The sequence below is a fragment of the Lontra canadensis genome, unplaced genomic scaffold, assembly GCF_010015895.1.
Source record: "Lontra canadensis isolate GAN:19392208 unplaced genomic scaffold, GSC_riverotter_1.0 scaffold72, whole genome shotgun sequence".
Lineage (NCBI taxonomy): Eukaryota > Metazoa > Chordata > Mammalia > Carnivora > Mustelidae > Lontra > Lontra canadensis.
Genome location: NW_022631066.1, coordinates 3,439,275 through 3,455,048, shown reverse-complemented (window position 1 = coordinate 3,455,048; position 15,774 = coordinate 3,439,275). Strand labels below are relative to the sequence as shown.

The following is a 15,774-nucleotide window of genomic DNA, read 5'->3' as shown; positions in this document are numbered from 1 at the left end:
GGAGAGAAAGTAATTCTCAGTATGCATGTTAACTACTACAAAGCAAAATGAATTTGTAAGTGTCGCATTGAAACTGGAAGAGAGACAGAACCTGAAAAGTGAAGGGATTAGTGTAAATGGGAGTGACTTTATAAGAATTACTTTTAAATTAATTAAATGGTAATGTCATTAACAGTCTATTTAGAATGCTGCCCTTTTTTATTTTAGTGAAAACAAATTTATAATGATTTTTAAATTTTCCATAGTTTTGTGTTTATTTTTTATTGTTTTGTTTTACTTTAACCCTTTTTTTTTGGCCTTTAGCCCCCTATAATGTCTTAAATTTCTCAACTTATACCTGTTATGGTAATTTTTAGAAACTGGTTATTAAAAATTCAAAATTAAAGTATGTCTTTTCTTTAGACAGAGATGACAATTCTACACTAACAAAGCAGGAACTTAAATTCATAGGTATGTACCAAATTCAAACATGGCTTTAAGGGTAACAGTGTTAAATTAATCCTAATGTAGTTTAGAAACCTCCTCATATAAAACAATAGTAGTATCTGTAGTCCCAAAAATGGTAACTGAAAGGAATTCTCCATAATTCTGGATGGTTGGTGGGGTCAACTGTTACCATGTTCTTATTGTTGTACATTTTTGGATTTGTCATGTAGTCTAAGACATGGTAGGATGGATTTTAGGATTTCTAAAATTATTTACCTGACAGAGTCTAGATGCCTAGACCTTTGATTTTTAAGACCACTTTTTACATCTATGATCCTTCTCTCTCACTGAGGAAAAGAAGAATCTGAGACCGTATTCTATGATTTATAATTATTTTCTGATTCTGTAATGTGTTTTTCAAATATTTCTAGATCAGTTGAGAGTGAGTGTGTGTATTCTGAATCCACTCTTCTTAACCCAGTTAATGTATGCATCTACTGCACCCCTGTCCCTCCCCTAAAAACCTCAGTTTCACGTGTTAATGAAACTATCTTGCCAGCTATGGATACCTGCACTATGGAACTTCTTCTCAACAGTTTCTTTGCCTTTTTTTCATTTGAAAAGTATAAAGATCTTTCTGTATCTAAAATCATGGTCATTTACTTAGAAAATAATTGTACTGCAAATGGATCCTTTTAGGAACATAAAATCTAAAAGGATAAATACGTATGTAAATAATTTCAAGATATATAGTTATAACTTCTTTAATGATCTGCAATATAAAAGGAGTTCAAGGTCATGGAAACTTACTTTGAGCTGAGGAAATGAGCAATCCAGAAAATGTAACATTTCACCTGATGCTTAAAGAAAGGTTAAAATAGAGCTATTTGGAGATAGGGATCAGGGCTAGACTTGCAGTCCCTGGAGTACAAATAGCGCAAGGACACATAGGTGTGTAAAGTGATGGTGATACTGACATTTGACATGAAATATATGAAAAATAATAGCCCTAGCTACTAGCTAAAGGAGTTGAAAATAGTTGGTAGTTGGGAAATAGTTGGAGTTGGGGAAAAAAATAAAATCTGTTATTCAGGAAGATTCATGTGGATGTAGCATATAAGGATACTGAAAAGAGCTAGAGAACAGAGAAACCAATTAGATTTTTGTTGTAATCTAGCTGAATGTATTGAGGGCCTGAGTGAGGGTAATGGCATTCAGACTAGTAGGACTTACATTACCCAAGAAGAACGGGTAGTAATTCTCAATAAATTGAATGGCAGTAGCTGGGGAGGGTAGGTATTCGTTTGCCAGTAAGCTGTTGAGGTGGAGATGTTTAGGTGCAAATGAATAGATGAGGTTAGAGTTTAGGTGTGAAGGAGAATTAGAAGTAAATCCAGATGGGGTTAAAGTAACAAATTGTGAGATTGGTCATGGCTAAGCAAGGTTGGTAGAGAAGACAAAGAGGTGAATCGGGTTTATTTTAAGATAGGAGAGTCTTAGTAGGTGGAAAGGAGGACTCTGGAAAGATAGGTTAGGATGCAAGAGATGAATATTTGATGAACCAAAGAAACCGGACAGATGAATGAAATGAACATGTAGAAAAGTTTAACTTGAAGGAAGACAAGGAGTAGCTGTGGAAACATTTAGCATGGAAGAAAAAAATTAGTTTTTTTACTGTAATTTTAGGTTTATGAATGTTTAAATTGGTAGAAATTTTAGAAGTAGGTTTTCCCCCCAAAAGAAATGGTTACTTTCAGGTATACATCAATAACTTGAGTGTGTTTACAAAAGCGTCCTGTTAGTGTACTTGAGAAAAATGTTTTAATAATTACATAATAGTGATAAATAATGATACCTTTATATTTATAAAAACTATGCTTCTGAAGTAGTTACTCTTTCTTGTAATCCTTAGTGTTTCCTGAGAAGTTGTCTCCTCTCTTATCTTCTTTATCAAGACTGTGTCTCCCTTTCATTTTGTTCTCTGCTTACTCCTAACCGAATTAGTCACCAAGTGGTACCTTCTAAATATTTTTTCTAATTAATTTGAAGGTTCCTAGACATGACTTTTTATACCAGATTTATTATTTTCAAAATCCCACATTCTCACTAGTCTTTTGGTTTTGTCAGTATACCTGGAGTTGATCAGGTGGACTGACTCAAGCCAATGTGGGAAAAGTGAAGAATGTCCCTTAATCATTTGTGATTAAAACATTATTGTCAAGAATGCCAAATGTTGCTTATCTTATTCTTTTTTAAAGTAATCTTGGGAAAACTAGTAATAATTGAGAAGTTGCTTGGTTGGTGAATCTGATAGAATAAGTACAATTAGTTAGGTCATCTTTAATGATTATCACAATCTTGATAATGTTCTTTTTCTCTGTATAATGCAGTTGATTGCTTTCTTAAGCAGTTTCCTTTCACATTAATTTCTAGTCAGTGGATTTGCAGAAGCTATGTCCCAGCTACCCTGCTGATTAAACCTACAGTTAGAGACCATGTCTTATATCGTGAGCTAGTTCTATAGAAGGCCAGTATTAGTTGTTTCACACCCAGAGGGTCATTTTATTTAAGGATCTTTGGATATGTATATGTGCCTATTGCTGACAAAACAGTATTTTTATATAAAAACAGCTAGGTATTTAGAATCATGCTTCTCAGACTTTTTGTCATTATGCTTGTAATATTTGAAGCAACTAATATTTTCATTCAAAAGGAGTATGAAAAACTTACATTAGAGTTGTTTCTGGGTGTGTCGAGATTTAGGAGGCCAAAAATATATTTTTTAAGATTTTATTTATTTGAGAGTGGGAGTGAGGGAGAAAGAGAGAGAAAGCACACAGGGGAAGTGGGAGAAGCAGACTCGGATGGGCAAGGAGCTCGATGCAGGGTTCATCCTGGGTCCCTGGGATCATGACCTGAGCCAAAGGCAGATGCTTAACTGACTGAGCCACTTAGGTACCCCAAGACCAAGAATACTTAATTCATGTTGGCAGTAATAGAACATTTGATTTTCTACTCAGATCAGTCCTAAAGAAACTATGGAGAGAAAATAAATCACTGTAATGAAAATAAATCACTGTAATGAACAACATAAAAATGAGGGAAGATCATAATAACTTGAAACAAAGCAAATATTTGAAAGACAAGTAGAAATTTTAGGTATGGAAAAGTGTAATTTTTAAAGTAACATAATAGATGGGATAAATAACAGTGGATACAGTGAGAAACAAAATAATAAATGGGTTTCATACATATTTAAATTAAAAACGATATGATATGGAGAATAGAAATAGACTCTAGATAATAGGAGCCCCAGAAGGGGATAGAGAGAAAAATGGAGAGAAGAAAATAATCTGAAGGCATAAGAAAGAAACTTCTTCCTTAAATAAAAGATGAGCAATCTTAGATTGAAGTGGTCAAAGAAAAAGAGTGAAGGAAAAATCCTCATCTAGACTCATTAAAAGGGGACATTTTAAAATAGCAAAGATAGGGAAAGAATTCTAAAACATGGACTCGTAAGATGAAGTCCTTAGAGATATATAAGGGCTATATAGAAGTAAGTTCAATTCTAAGGAGGTGTGGTACAACGTATGAAAAGGCTAGATTTAACAGAGGTAATTACCATAGCAAAAAAAATTGGAAGTAGTGGAAATAAAAAGATTACAGTCCTATTTCTTGTAGAATCTTCTGGATTCAGTTATCAAATGATATTTAGGTATCTTATCTAGCAACTTGGAAATATATCTGTGAAATGTTTTCCCTGACACCAAACCAAGAACAACAAATTATATAATGCATAAAATAATATATACGTGGTTCAAAGGATTGTCAATTTCTTATATTCTGTTTTCATGGTGCTCAGATTCTATTTGTAAATTTTTTTTTTTAAGATTTTATTTATTTATTTGTCAGAGAGAGAGACAGCACGAGTGAGCACAGGCAGACAGAGCGGCAGGCAGAAGCAGAGGGAGAAGCAGGCTTCCTGCCAAACTAGGAGCCCTATGTCGGACTCGATCCCAGGACACTGGGATCATGACCTGAGCCGAAGGCAGCCGCTTAACCAACTGAGCCACCCAGGCGTCCCCAGATTCTATTTGAAGAGGCAGAAATATAAATGATAAATAGCAGAATAAAACGTTAGACAAATTATTATGGTTATGGTTATGTTATGGTTATGGTTAAAATACTAGGTTTGAGAGTAGTTTTTTTCTTGTCTTCATTTAAAAAAATTGGTTGTGGTCATTACTCACATGTTTTTATTTAAATTACAGAAAGCCTTTAATGAAGAATGGCAGATTGTTTTAATAGCTGCTGCACCTAATGAGATTATATTCTTCATTTTAGTTGGCAGTTTTTTCCTACTAAACCTTCCTATTAATTTTCTTAAGAAACGGGAAAAAAATCATTGTGTAGTGAACTTAATGATGTTTGTCATGTGGCTTATGATTGATATTTTAGGTAAGTCTCATTTCTTCTTAGTTGAAATACTCTCCTTCATTAACCTGACCACCTATATTTCTATACTTCATCTGAGGTAAGCGTTTCTATAGGAAAAAAATGTACACCATGTACATATTCATATCATTATAGATTTGTGATACTAACCTTGACGGACATTTAAATTGCTTGGCAGTGTTAATATACATCTCTAAGAACCTCTTACTTTTCGCTGTGATTATTTTTTTAAACTTTTACTGCCTGAAAATTTCATCTTTTCATCATCCAATTCTCTGCAAACCTCCTTGGTTTGTATCCATCCCCTTTTCTTTCTCTCAAGTCCTGCTTGCAATCCAGTTAGGCTTGTACTGTGGATCTCAACCTTCTGTGCCTTATCAGAGACCTTGTCATTTTAGTTGCCTTATCCTCTCACCATCACTTTTTTTGGCTCATCTACATCTAAACATGCTCTCGTGTCTCTGCCTCTTCCTGAAAAAGCACAAAAGAACCCAAACCTTCCTTTAATCCCACATTCCTATTAATGTACCTACCCCTTGAACTGTTCTGCCTCCACTTATTTAAGATTTTCTCTTTTGTTTTGGGTGATATGTCTAGGTGTGACTTTTATTCTTCTTAGGACCTCTTTGCTTCCTGATTGAGAGAATTCATGTCTTTCATCAATTCTGGACACAGCTGAAGCCATTATATTTAAAAATACTGATTCTTCCTCTTCTTTCTATTCTTCAATAAATTTTTGTTAGATATATTTGGACTTTCATTCCGCCCTTCATGTCCCTTAATCTCTCTTTTTTTTTTTTAAGATTTTATTTATTTATTTGACAGACAGATCACAAGTAGGCAGAGAGGCAGGCAGAGAGAGTGGGGGAAGCAGGCTCCCTGCTGAGCAGAGAGCCCGATGTGGGGCTGGATCTCAGGACCCCAAGATCATGACCTGAGCTGAAGGCAGAGGCTTTAACCCACTGAGCCACCCAGGAGCCCTGCTTAATCTTTCTTTTATAATTTCAATTTCTTAATTTCTCTGTGCTGTATCTGGGTAATTTCTTTTGATCTTTTTGTGTTCACTCATCATCTCTTTAGCTCTATTAATTTATTGTTTTACCTGTCTGATGAGTAAAGATATTTAGTGAATGTGTTTTTCAATTTTTGGAATTCTTTGTGTTCCTTTCTGTAATGGACCTGGTCTGGTTTGGTTTTTCTTTTTCTTGTTTTTAAGAACATGTGGCCCTTTTTTCATATCTAAAAATATTTTTATTTTGAAACAGTCTTAAACTTACTAGTATATAGTATAGAGAACTGTATCTGCCTAAACTGTTTGAGACTAAGTTGCAGATAGAGTGCCATTTTCAGCCCTGAACACTTAGTCTTTACAAACAAGGACATTTTCCTGTAAAATCACAGTATGATATCAAAAATAGGAAATTAACATCACCATGTTACTACCATCTACTCTTCAGATGCTATTCAAATTTTGACAGTTGTCTCAAAATTTTATAGGCTCCTTATTTTGGGATTTAGGTTTTTTTTTTTTTTTTTTTTTTCATTATTAGAGTCATGTGTTCTTGGAGCAGGATATCATACATATGATCTTTCCATTGCATGTATCAGATGGCACGTAATCAGGCATTTTTTAATGAAAAGGCTTTCTTTTCTCCTTTATAATTAGTATGTATATTGTAGAATTAACTGTGAGACTATATAAATATCCCATTCTTTATGACACTTTCAGTTTATATCAGTGTGGACCTACAGATTTATGTGGGTTATGACTGGTTTACTGTGATGCTCCAGTTGTTCCCTGGTCAGCTAGTGGGAGCCCCTTAAGGTGGCACTGTGTCCTTTGGCATATCCCCATTATTCTTTGAACACTTCCTTTTTTTCTGGCATTATATTAGTTTTCTATTGCTGTCATAACAAATTACCACAAAATTAGCAACTTAAAAGCATTCAAATTTATTAGCACGCAGTCAGAAGTCTGGTTGTGTTAGCTGGTTTCTCTGCTTAGAGTCTCACAAGGCTAAAATCAAGGTGTTGGCTCGCTGGGCTCTTATTATTAGGAGTCTGTGGCATTAATTCACTTCCAGGCTCTTTTAGGTTGTTGGCAGAACTCAGTTGTTCCTTGCAGTTGCAGAACTGAGGTCCTCATTTCCTTTCTGGCTGACAGCTAAGGGTCTCCCTTAGCTCCTTGAGGCTTTTATCCCATCTTTTCACATGTCCCTACGTCTTAGAGCTAGTAAAGGTGAGTTGAATCCTTTGTACGCTTAGAGTCTAACTTCCCCTTCTGTGGGATCTCTCTTATTTTCTTACCTGTTGCATTTCTCACTGACTCTTGCCCTTCATGTTCTGCTTTTATGGGTTCATATGATTACACTTGGATTACATAATCCAAGATACTCCATCTCTTTTAAGGTCAGCTTATCAGTACCTTAGTTCAATCGACCCAGTTCTTCATAGTAGGACCTTGATTAGTGTTTGACTGTCAGGGGAAGGGAACCTCAGGCTGGAGGGTGGATGTCACTAGAAGACGGTCTACCACAGCAGGGTATGCCAGGTTCTTCTTTTTTATGTAGACTGTTATTTCTTCCCTGCATGTACTTTTGATTCCTCTGCATAGGTTTTTAATAATTTACAATATTTATCTCATAATTTTGTTTGCTCTTTATTTTCTAAGGTTCTTGGAGGACAGTCAATAATGTTTGTATCTGCTAATTTGTGATGAAGGGGATCATTTTCTTCTGTCTTCTCTGATTTTGGTTTGTGAACTCATTTTATAGCCTGGGTTAAGGATATATCCCTTCGGAGAAATGTTGTCTTGTGTACTCAAGTGACAGTATCACCTGGACCCTTCTTAATTTAACGTTTGGGATTTATTAAGCACATAGGTAAATTCAGACCCAAAACCTAGTTGAAGGCAAGTCTGTGGCTTATAAATTCAAAGGGTAACTTTTCATCTCCTATCCAGAGCTCAAATCTAATTGGACTGACTTCCTTGTCCTTTCCCTATGCTGTGATGTTTATGTTTTATGTTTTGTAGGGTTTTGGGGTGGGGGGGAAACACGTGCACGGACAAGGGCTGGCTTGTCTTTACCCCAAAAATGTATCTCTTGTAAAGTCTGTATAAACAATGTCTTAACCAGTTTTAATTTTTCATCCATTGGAGGCTCAAGGTATCCTCTGTTTTCCTTGTGGACATTAGAGCCAAAGCCCCTGGGTTACTAACACAGGTTGGCTCCTCTAGGGCAACCTGTTAAAAGCTTTTTCTTGTATATTCCTAAGGATTTCCCTTACATCTTACAGGCTCAAGTATTCATTTTTAGGTCATTTTAATTAGGGAGGTTTTAGGTTGCCTGGTTGGCCTCCTTGCCAGAAATAGAAGTTTTCCCATTGATTTATCTTTTAAACCACTTTCTACTGGCTCTACAATTACTACTGTACTCAGGTCAGAAATAGTTTTCACATTGCCAAATCTAGTGGATGTTTTTCAGTTGTCATCCTGGATGACGTCTTAGCATATTTGTCTTTGTTGAGGACTTCCAGCTACTGGAAACTCCTTTCCTTTCTCTGTCCCTTCCTTTCAAGTCCCATCCTGGCATGTCCTTTCCTGTCCTTTCCCTTACCTTTTCTAACATTATACTTAACTTGGTGGTTCTGTCGTTTTTACCACTTCTTGTTTGTTTGTTTGTGTTTTTGTTTTGACCATTGCTTATTAGTTTTCTTTTGGCTTTCCTTTATCCTAATTTAGTGTTGAAATTCCTTGGGGCTTAGTCCTGAGCCTCTGCTTTTCTCACTTCAAAATTGTCACCAAATTTAAGTACCTAAAATCTTTCGTCCAAACTTTGCAATAGTTACTTAAATTTTATTTCCCTGATTCCACTGTATCATTGTCTTTCAGGGCATTGTTCACATTGTTTCCAAAATGATCTTTTTAAAAATACAGTTCCGATCATGCCACAAAAATACAGTTTGGTTAAAATGCTTTAATGGCTTTCCATTAGGCTGAAATTGACAAGTCCTTTATTTAAAAAAAAAAAAAAACAAACTCTTTATGACCTGTAGGGTTCTCCATGAGCTGGCTCTTTGGCTGACTTCTGGCTTCATCTTAAGCATTTTATTTCTTTGCTTATTATACTACACTGGCCATATCAGTTAGGGTTCATTGTATGTAAGCCACAGAAGTGGATTCTGTCAAATTTAAGCAAAAAATGAATTTATTGCATATGTACAATTGTTTTAGAGAATTAAAAGAAAAACCCCATTTCAGACCTCTGGGAGAAGAGAAACTGGGATAGATTTGAGGGCTAGGTAAACAAGAATTAATAGAATCCTAATATTACTACCATTAGACTAACGGGTCTGACCATTTTCTGCCCTTGTGTGTATGCCTTCAGGATTTAAATTCCCAGGAGAGACCGTTTCAGCTGGGGTTGCCATGTTTATCCCTGAGCTGAGAGTGTATGTAATGGAGGAGGGATATTTCTCTGACAGAAAATAGGATGTTATTTGGACACAAAATGGGAAGAATTCTGGGCAGGTAAAAGTAACAGAAATGGGTCTCTCTTCTTTTTAGTTGATGTGTTATATCTTCACAGAGGCCTGGTCTGCTAATCTTAATTAAGCTACCCCTTATACTCAGTACATTCTACTTTTCCATCATAGCATAATATTTGTCTGATTATTTAATGTCTGGATCCTTCACTTTAAGAACCATAAATGCAAGGATGCATACCTATTTTCTTTTTTGTAATATCTTCATCTAGTATTTTGTCTGGGTATGTTAGGAATAAATATTTGTAGAATACTGTAAACCAGAGTCAGCTATGCAATATTCAATTGATTATGTCAAAATAACATTTAAAAACATTTTTTAAAGATTTCATACTGAAATAGGAAAGCAATTTAAGTATAAAAGGATTAAAAAATTTTAATATATAGGCAGCTATATAAAGCTAAACAAAACCATAAACTATATACCCAAAAGTTTGAGGATACATAAAAATGTCAGCAGAGTTTGTGGATGATTTTTCCCCCTACTTTCCCATCTATTTAAGATTTTTAATAATTAGTATGTATTATTTTTGTAGATAAAGTCAAAAGAAACAGTGTAGAATTGTTCATATCTATAAAAATAGAGCAGCCTAAGAAATGGTTAATGCTTGCCTAAAGAGATTGAGGCGCACCTATATTCCATCAAGTTGGCCAAGAGTCTTAGGAGAGAAAGCTCTAACTTTTTCTAAATTTTATTTAGCCTCTCTGAATAATGAATGTGTTAATCAGTATAGAGACATATTGTACAATCTAGAAAGGGAAAGCCAGAATAATCCTGTTATTTATTAGTCATCAAAGGAAAAGGAAATTAAGGCAACATTAACAATGGAATCTTTCTATTGTTGTATATATTATTCTGTTTACTTCTTTTAACATTAATAGGTATTCCTCCTTTATATTTTGTAATATGGTTACTATTTATCAAACACTTAATATGTAGTAGTAGATTAATAACAGTAGTATATGTTTTACATGAATTAGTTAATCCTTGCACCAGCCCTCTGAAATCATTGGTGCCATCCTCCCTTTGTAGATGAGGTTCAGAGAAGTTATTTGCATGAGGGAACAGGTTTTGGATTTTTAACTACTTTCACACCATATTAACCTCCAGAAAAGAATATTCAGTCTTAGGATGTGGGTTAGGGATAACTTAACAAGTTTAGTCGTTTACTAGGTTAAATATTCCTCAAGACTTATCCCATTCATTTACTGTGGTTCACTGCTGAATAGACAACTTGATGTAATACTGATTTGGCCTCCCAGGCAGTTTGAAATTGGGAAGTGGGAACTCTGGTTGGTGACCACTAACAGTTAGGTCACTGGTCATGTATACTTCTGTCTAGTGTATTGTTTTTATGTAATTGCCATGGCACACTAATAAAAGCTTAGGTCTCAACAGTGTTTTCTTGGCTCTGTCTACCCTATATACTATTCTTCCTAAAATCATCATTTGTCTCCATGTTTCCAAATCCATTTTCATTCTGTGTCTGAACTAGTCTTTCAGCATCATTTGATGCAGTTGATATGCCCTTTCTTTAGATTCTCTTCTCTGCTTCACTGACACTGCCCTGGTTTTCTTACCTCCGTGATCTCAAGTTTTCTTTGCAGATTTTTCTTCCACGCTAACCATCCTTGAAATATTGAGGGTCTTCAGGACTTAGTCCTAGACTGACGTTTTTCTCTTTTACAAGCAAAAATGCACTTCCTGTTCCACTTTTCACCACCTCAGTAAATGGCACTTCTAATTACTACCCAATTCATTTATAACATTCTCTTTATCTATGTAATGTAGCTTATCATCAGGTTGGGTTCATCTGACTTGTAGATGCACTTAAGATCCGTCTTTCTCCAAGCTTTTCCATCACATTACCGCCTTAGTCCTGAGGGATGTAGTCTTTCACCTAGATTGTGGAATAGCCTTCTAAATGACCTTTTTGTTTCCACTCTTCCTCTTTTCAGTTCATTACGGCACAGCAGTTAGAGGGATGATCTTCTAAAAAAACTGTCATGCTATATTTGCATTTGGTGTCTTTCCATTGATCTTAGTATACATTCTGAACGCCTCTCCATAGCTGTTCCTTCCCTTCTCTCCAATTTGTTCTACCACTCTCTCCACTATGCTTTACCTGGATTACCTATTTTTTCTTCTCTATTTCATTGTTTTTTGAACAAGCTTTTCTACTTTACCTTGTTCACTTAACACCTGCCTGTCTAAACTTTAGGTCTTGGCTTACGTATCATTTTTTCAGACAGACATTTTCTGCTTCCTGATTTGTCACTAGTGGTGCTCTCTGCCTTCAATCCTAGTACTTGTCACAATTTATAGTTATGTGTTTGTTTTAATGTTTGCCTCCCTGATTAACTTGTAAATTCTTGGAGAACAGAGATCTTGTCTGTCTTATTCCCAGCTTTATTCCCTGCTTCTAGCATAGTGCCAGTCTTCTAGTAGACATACAGTAAATATCGGATGGTTGAATGGATACATCATTACCATTCTCTGTATCATTCTATATCTTTCTCTCTATCTTCTACTCTCTATCCTGAACAAATGAATTTCAGGTATTTTCCTAGAGTTAATGCATTACAGAATTCAGTTCTGTTTAAGTCCGTGAATGTCACCTTGATTTGGATTAAGGTAATTAAGTGGTGGAAGATGGAAATAGAGTAAGTTAAATAGAAAACAGGTACAGAACAATCCAAGGAGGATTATTTACTTTTGAATAAAGATCTAGAGGTCTTACTAAAGCATTTTTTCATGCTGTACCAGTCATACTCTGAGGTACGAGGGAGTTTAGGAGAGTCAGTGATCATCATCTTCAAAAAAGATTTAGGTATTTATACTGCCCTGCCTTAATAGGAAAAGAAAATTTTATTTGTTCTATTTATAGTAGTAACGTGAGTTCCAGACAGTTTCAAAGTGTAATCACCACACTGCACATTTAGCTGAGCAGTTTCCTGTTTACGCTCTACAGCAGTATAAAAATAAGTTTAGAGATTGGAGGTCCTCATTCACCATGGTTTTTTGCTTTTCAGTATTATACTTTAATATATATTACTACATGTGGCAATGGTATTTTCAGTTTTGAAAGAGTATTAGGGACATTAGAGGACCTGATAATTATAAAACTGTACATTCCTGACCTAAAGATAAAATTTTAATTGGAGCAATAACTCTGAAGTAGCTATGGCTACCATTATGGAAACTTACTGTGTATTAAGTGCTGCTAGAGCCTTTACATGGACATTCTCAAAGAAAAGCCTATAAGGTAGCTACTACTCGCTTTTAGAACAATATGGAGGCTCAGAAAGCTTAAGAAGTTTGATCAAGATCACATTCGGTCAAAAACTTACACCGGTGGTCCTCCCCGCACCCCACCCCACCCCCCGCCCCCAGTGTGTTGTCTCCAGCTGACTTTTAGTTTTAAGAGTTGGAGATTCCATGTATGCTCTCCACCACTAAAAAATTAGATTGTTAGCAGTCTACCTTTCACAGTAGTTTGCTTCAGAAGCTGAGTTCAGGTGTTGCTCTCTGGAACGCCTCTACCCCAGTCTCTCCTCTGAACTTTAGTTGTCCTTCATGGCATGTGTCCTTATGGTACCAGTATTGCTATCCTGTATCATTAGCTTATGAATCTTACTAGCTCTGCTGTGAGACTGTTAGTTCTTTGAAGGTAGAATTCCTTTCTGTTCTTCTTTATCTTCAGTGCCTTTTTTTTTTTTTTTAACAATAAGGCTCTCCATACATACTTATTGAAAGAAATATGAAGTAATGAACTTTTAAAAAATTTATTTTTCTCAGGTGTATGTTCATCCTTTGGAATATAAGGTCTATAAATACTTGCTTCATTTACATGCTGTCTCTTTTCTGTCCTTCACAACCAAACTTCTTAAGTGAGTTCATCTTGCCAAGGTTCATTGTCTCATTTAATAACTCTCCTTTTATGGCCTGACTTAGAATAACCAATGGAATTATTTGACCTGTTCCTTTCAAATTCTCTAAGTGGTTTCTAAGATTCTCTTAAGTTCTCTTTATTTTGTTCTTTGTGGTCTATTTTTGTCTTTAAGTGGTAACATTCTGTAGGATTCTGTCTTTGGTCCTCTTGATCATGCTGAAAACTTTCCCTGGGTGATCTCATTTTACCATTCCTTGGTTTTGACTAGCTTCCGCATCAGGAGTTGTACATCACGTATTTACAGGTGCTAGATAGCCAACATAAATGAGCGGAGAGGTGAAGAATAAAGAATGACAGGGCTCTGGTGGATTAAAGAACCTGTGCCATGGCCAGAGCTCCAGCAGATTGTTGCTCTTTCAGAATGTAGTATCCAGGATTGATAGAACTTCAGTTTTTCAGGAGAAATTAGAATTCACTTTTAAATATGAAGTTTGGGGGCATCTGGGTGGCTCAGTCGGTTAACCACCTGACTCTTGATCTCAGGCTCATGAGATCGAGCCCCGCATTGGGCTCCCCACTCAGTGTGCTCAGCGGGGAGTCTGCTTAAGAGTCTTTCTCTCTCTCTCTCTCTGCTTCTCCCCCAACTCTTGCGCTTGTGAGCCCTCTCAAAGAAATAATCTTTAAAAAATATTTCTAAATTAATTTTTTAAAAAATGTAGAGTTCCAATGTTTCAAAATATGAACTAGTTTTAAGATTTCAAACACAGGGCAGGCCAACAGAAAGCCTTTTTGAGTTTTCATGTTTACGTATGCTAACTTTACTATTTTTCTGCCTCCTGGATTTGTATCTCCACACCTGCTTTTTCTGCTGAGCTTCAGGTTGATCCTGTTCTGTTCTAGACTGTGTTCTGCAGTTCTGAGTTCTGTGTTCCACAGGCATCTCAAAGACCATGATGAGTAACCTGAACTTCAGACTTCTGTTAGGAAGTGGTTTCAGTAGCTGTGGATATGAATCCTGATGCCACCATCTACTGGGTCACTAAGCAGAATTTTTCTTTAAACTTCTGTTTGCTCTTGTGTAAAATGGGGGTAATGTTTACCTCATTGGCCTATTACACTATCACATATATTTACAGGGGCTAGTGTAGTAAGTGTACTACATATAGTAACCAAATACTAGATGCTCCCAGTGGCTCTGCCTGCTTCAGTGAGTGGTGTCACCACTCCCACCTACTGGTACTTAAGAGTCATCCTTGACTCTTCTTTCGTATTTATTCTTCAGGTCCTATTAGGTATCAGTCCTATGAACTTTGCTTTTAGAATATCCCTTGACTACTGTTACTTTAGTTTAATCTCTGTTTTTGCTCATCAGTATTATTATAGCAACCCTTCAGCAGCTTTCTCAGTCTCTGATGAAGGCTCTCCCTAATTTAGTCTCAGCCTTGTCTTGCTTAAACATCAATCTGATCACATGAAGTTTCTGTTTACAATCCTTCAGTGGCTTCCTGTTGTCTCTAAATTTTTAATATTTTGGCTTTTAATGTTCTTGATCTGATTCCTGCTTATTTTTTAGACTCATTCATGTGTGAGCTACAGATGGTATTTACAGGTTCTTATATTTCTTTCTCAAACCACCCTTCACCTCAGTTCTATAGCTCCTTTAGAAATTAATTTTAAAGGCATCCATCTTGTCCAGTAACTTTTTGACCCTCATCCTCTCACCCCAGGTCTGGGTTAGATACCCCTTTTTATGTGCTTGGGGGCCGCTAAGGATGTCTCTATCCTATCACTTTTCACAGTCTTTTGTAATAGTCTGTCTTTTCCACTAAGCTTCTTGAAGGCAGAGACCACGTATCTTGAATGGCTTTGTATCTCTAGGGCTTAGAGTAATGTCTGATGAACAGTAAGCTCTCAGATGTTTGCAGAATGGATACATGTATTGAATGAATAAATTTTCTTTTTTTTTTCTGGAGAAATTATAGATATAAAAAGGATCTTATGACCCTCAATTATTTGTAAGGCCTTTAAAAATGTCCCAGTTCCTTTATTTCCTTGTTTGAAGATTATGGGTGATTTTATTGTCAATCAATAACATTTATGTTGTTTAGAACAAAGTAAATTATACTATTAATAAATAATTATTTTTGCCTTCAAGGGCTATGGTTTCTCAAACTTTATTATTATTTTTTATCGCAACCCTCTTAGGTTCATTTTTTTTCTTGCTTTCCTCTTGTTACAATGTTGAGTTCTTAGGATCTTATTGTCTCCCACCCTTCCAGGAGCCTTGGTTTATATCAAGATTTCTCAGCTTCCACACTATTGACACTATGAACCAAATAATTCTTAGTTGTGAGGAGCTGTCATGTGCATTTTAAGATGTTTAGCATCATCCCAGGCCTTTACTGCTGTGTGTCAGTTGTGCCTTTAGTTTTGACAACTAAAAATGTCTTCAGAC

The 15,774-nt window shown here is 35.8% G+C and overlaps 1 protein-coding gene across 14 annotated transcripts in view; it reads left to right on the top strand.

Moving 5' to 3' along the window:
• MLLT10 (MLLT10 histone lysine methyltransferase DOT1L cofactor) overlaps nucleotides 1-15,774 on the top strand; it is a 233,834-nt gene that overhangs the window by 187,309 nt on the left and 30,751 nt on the right. For 8 of the 14 annotated variants that reach the window (XM_032880843.1, XM_032880840.1, XM_032880839.1 and 5 more), the window contains 2 exons: nucleotides 403-450; nucleotides 848-874. The exons of 5 other annotated variants lie outside the window; for them this stretch is intronic. In XM_032880843.1, the coding sequence (XP_032736734.1) occupies nucleotides 403-450; nucleotides 848-874 (75 nt within the window). The remainder of the gene's footprint in view (nucleotides 1-402; nucleotides 451-847; nucleotides 875-15,774) is intronic. One more of the 14 variants, XM_032880841.1, reaches the window with a different exon arrangement.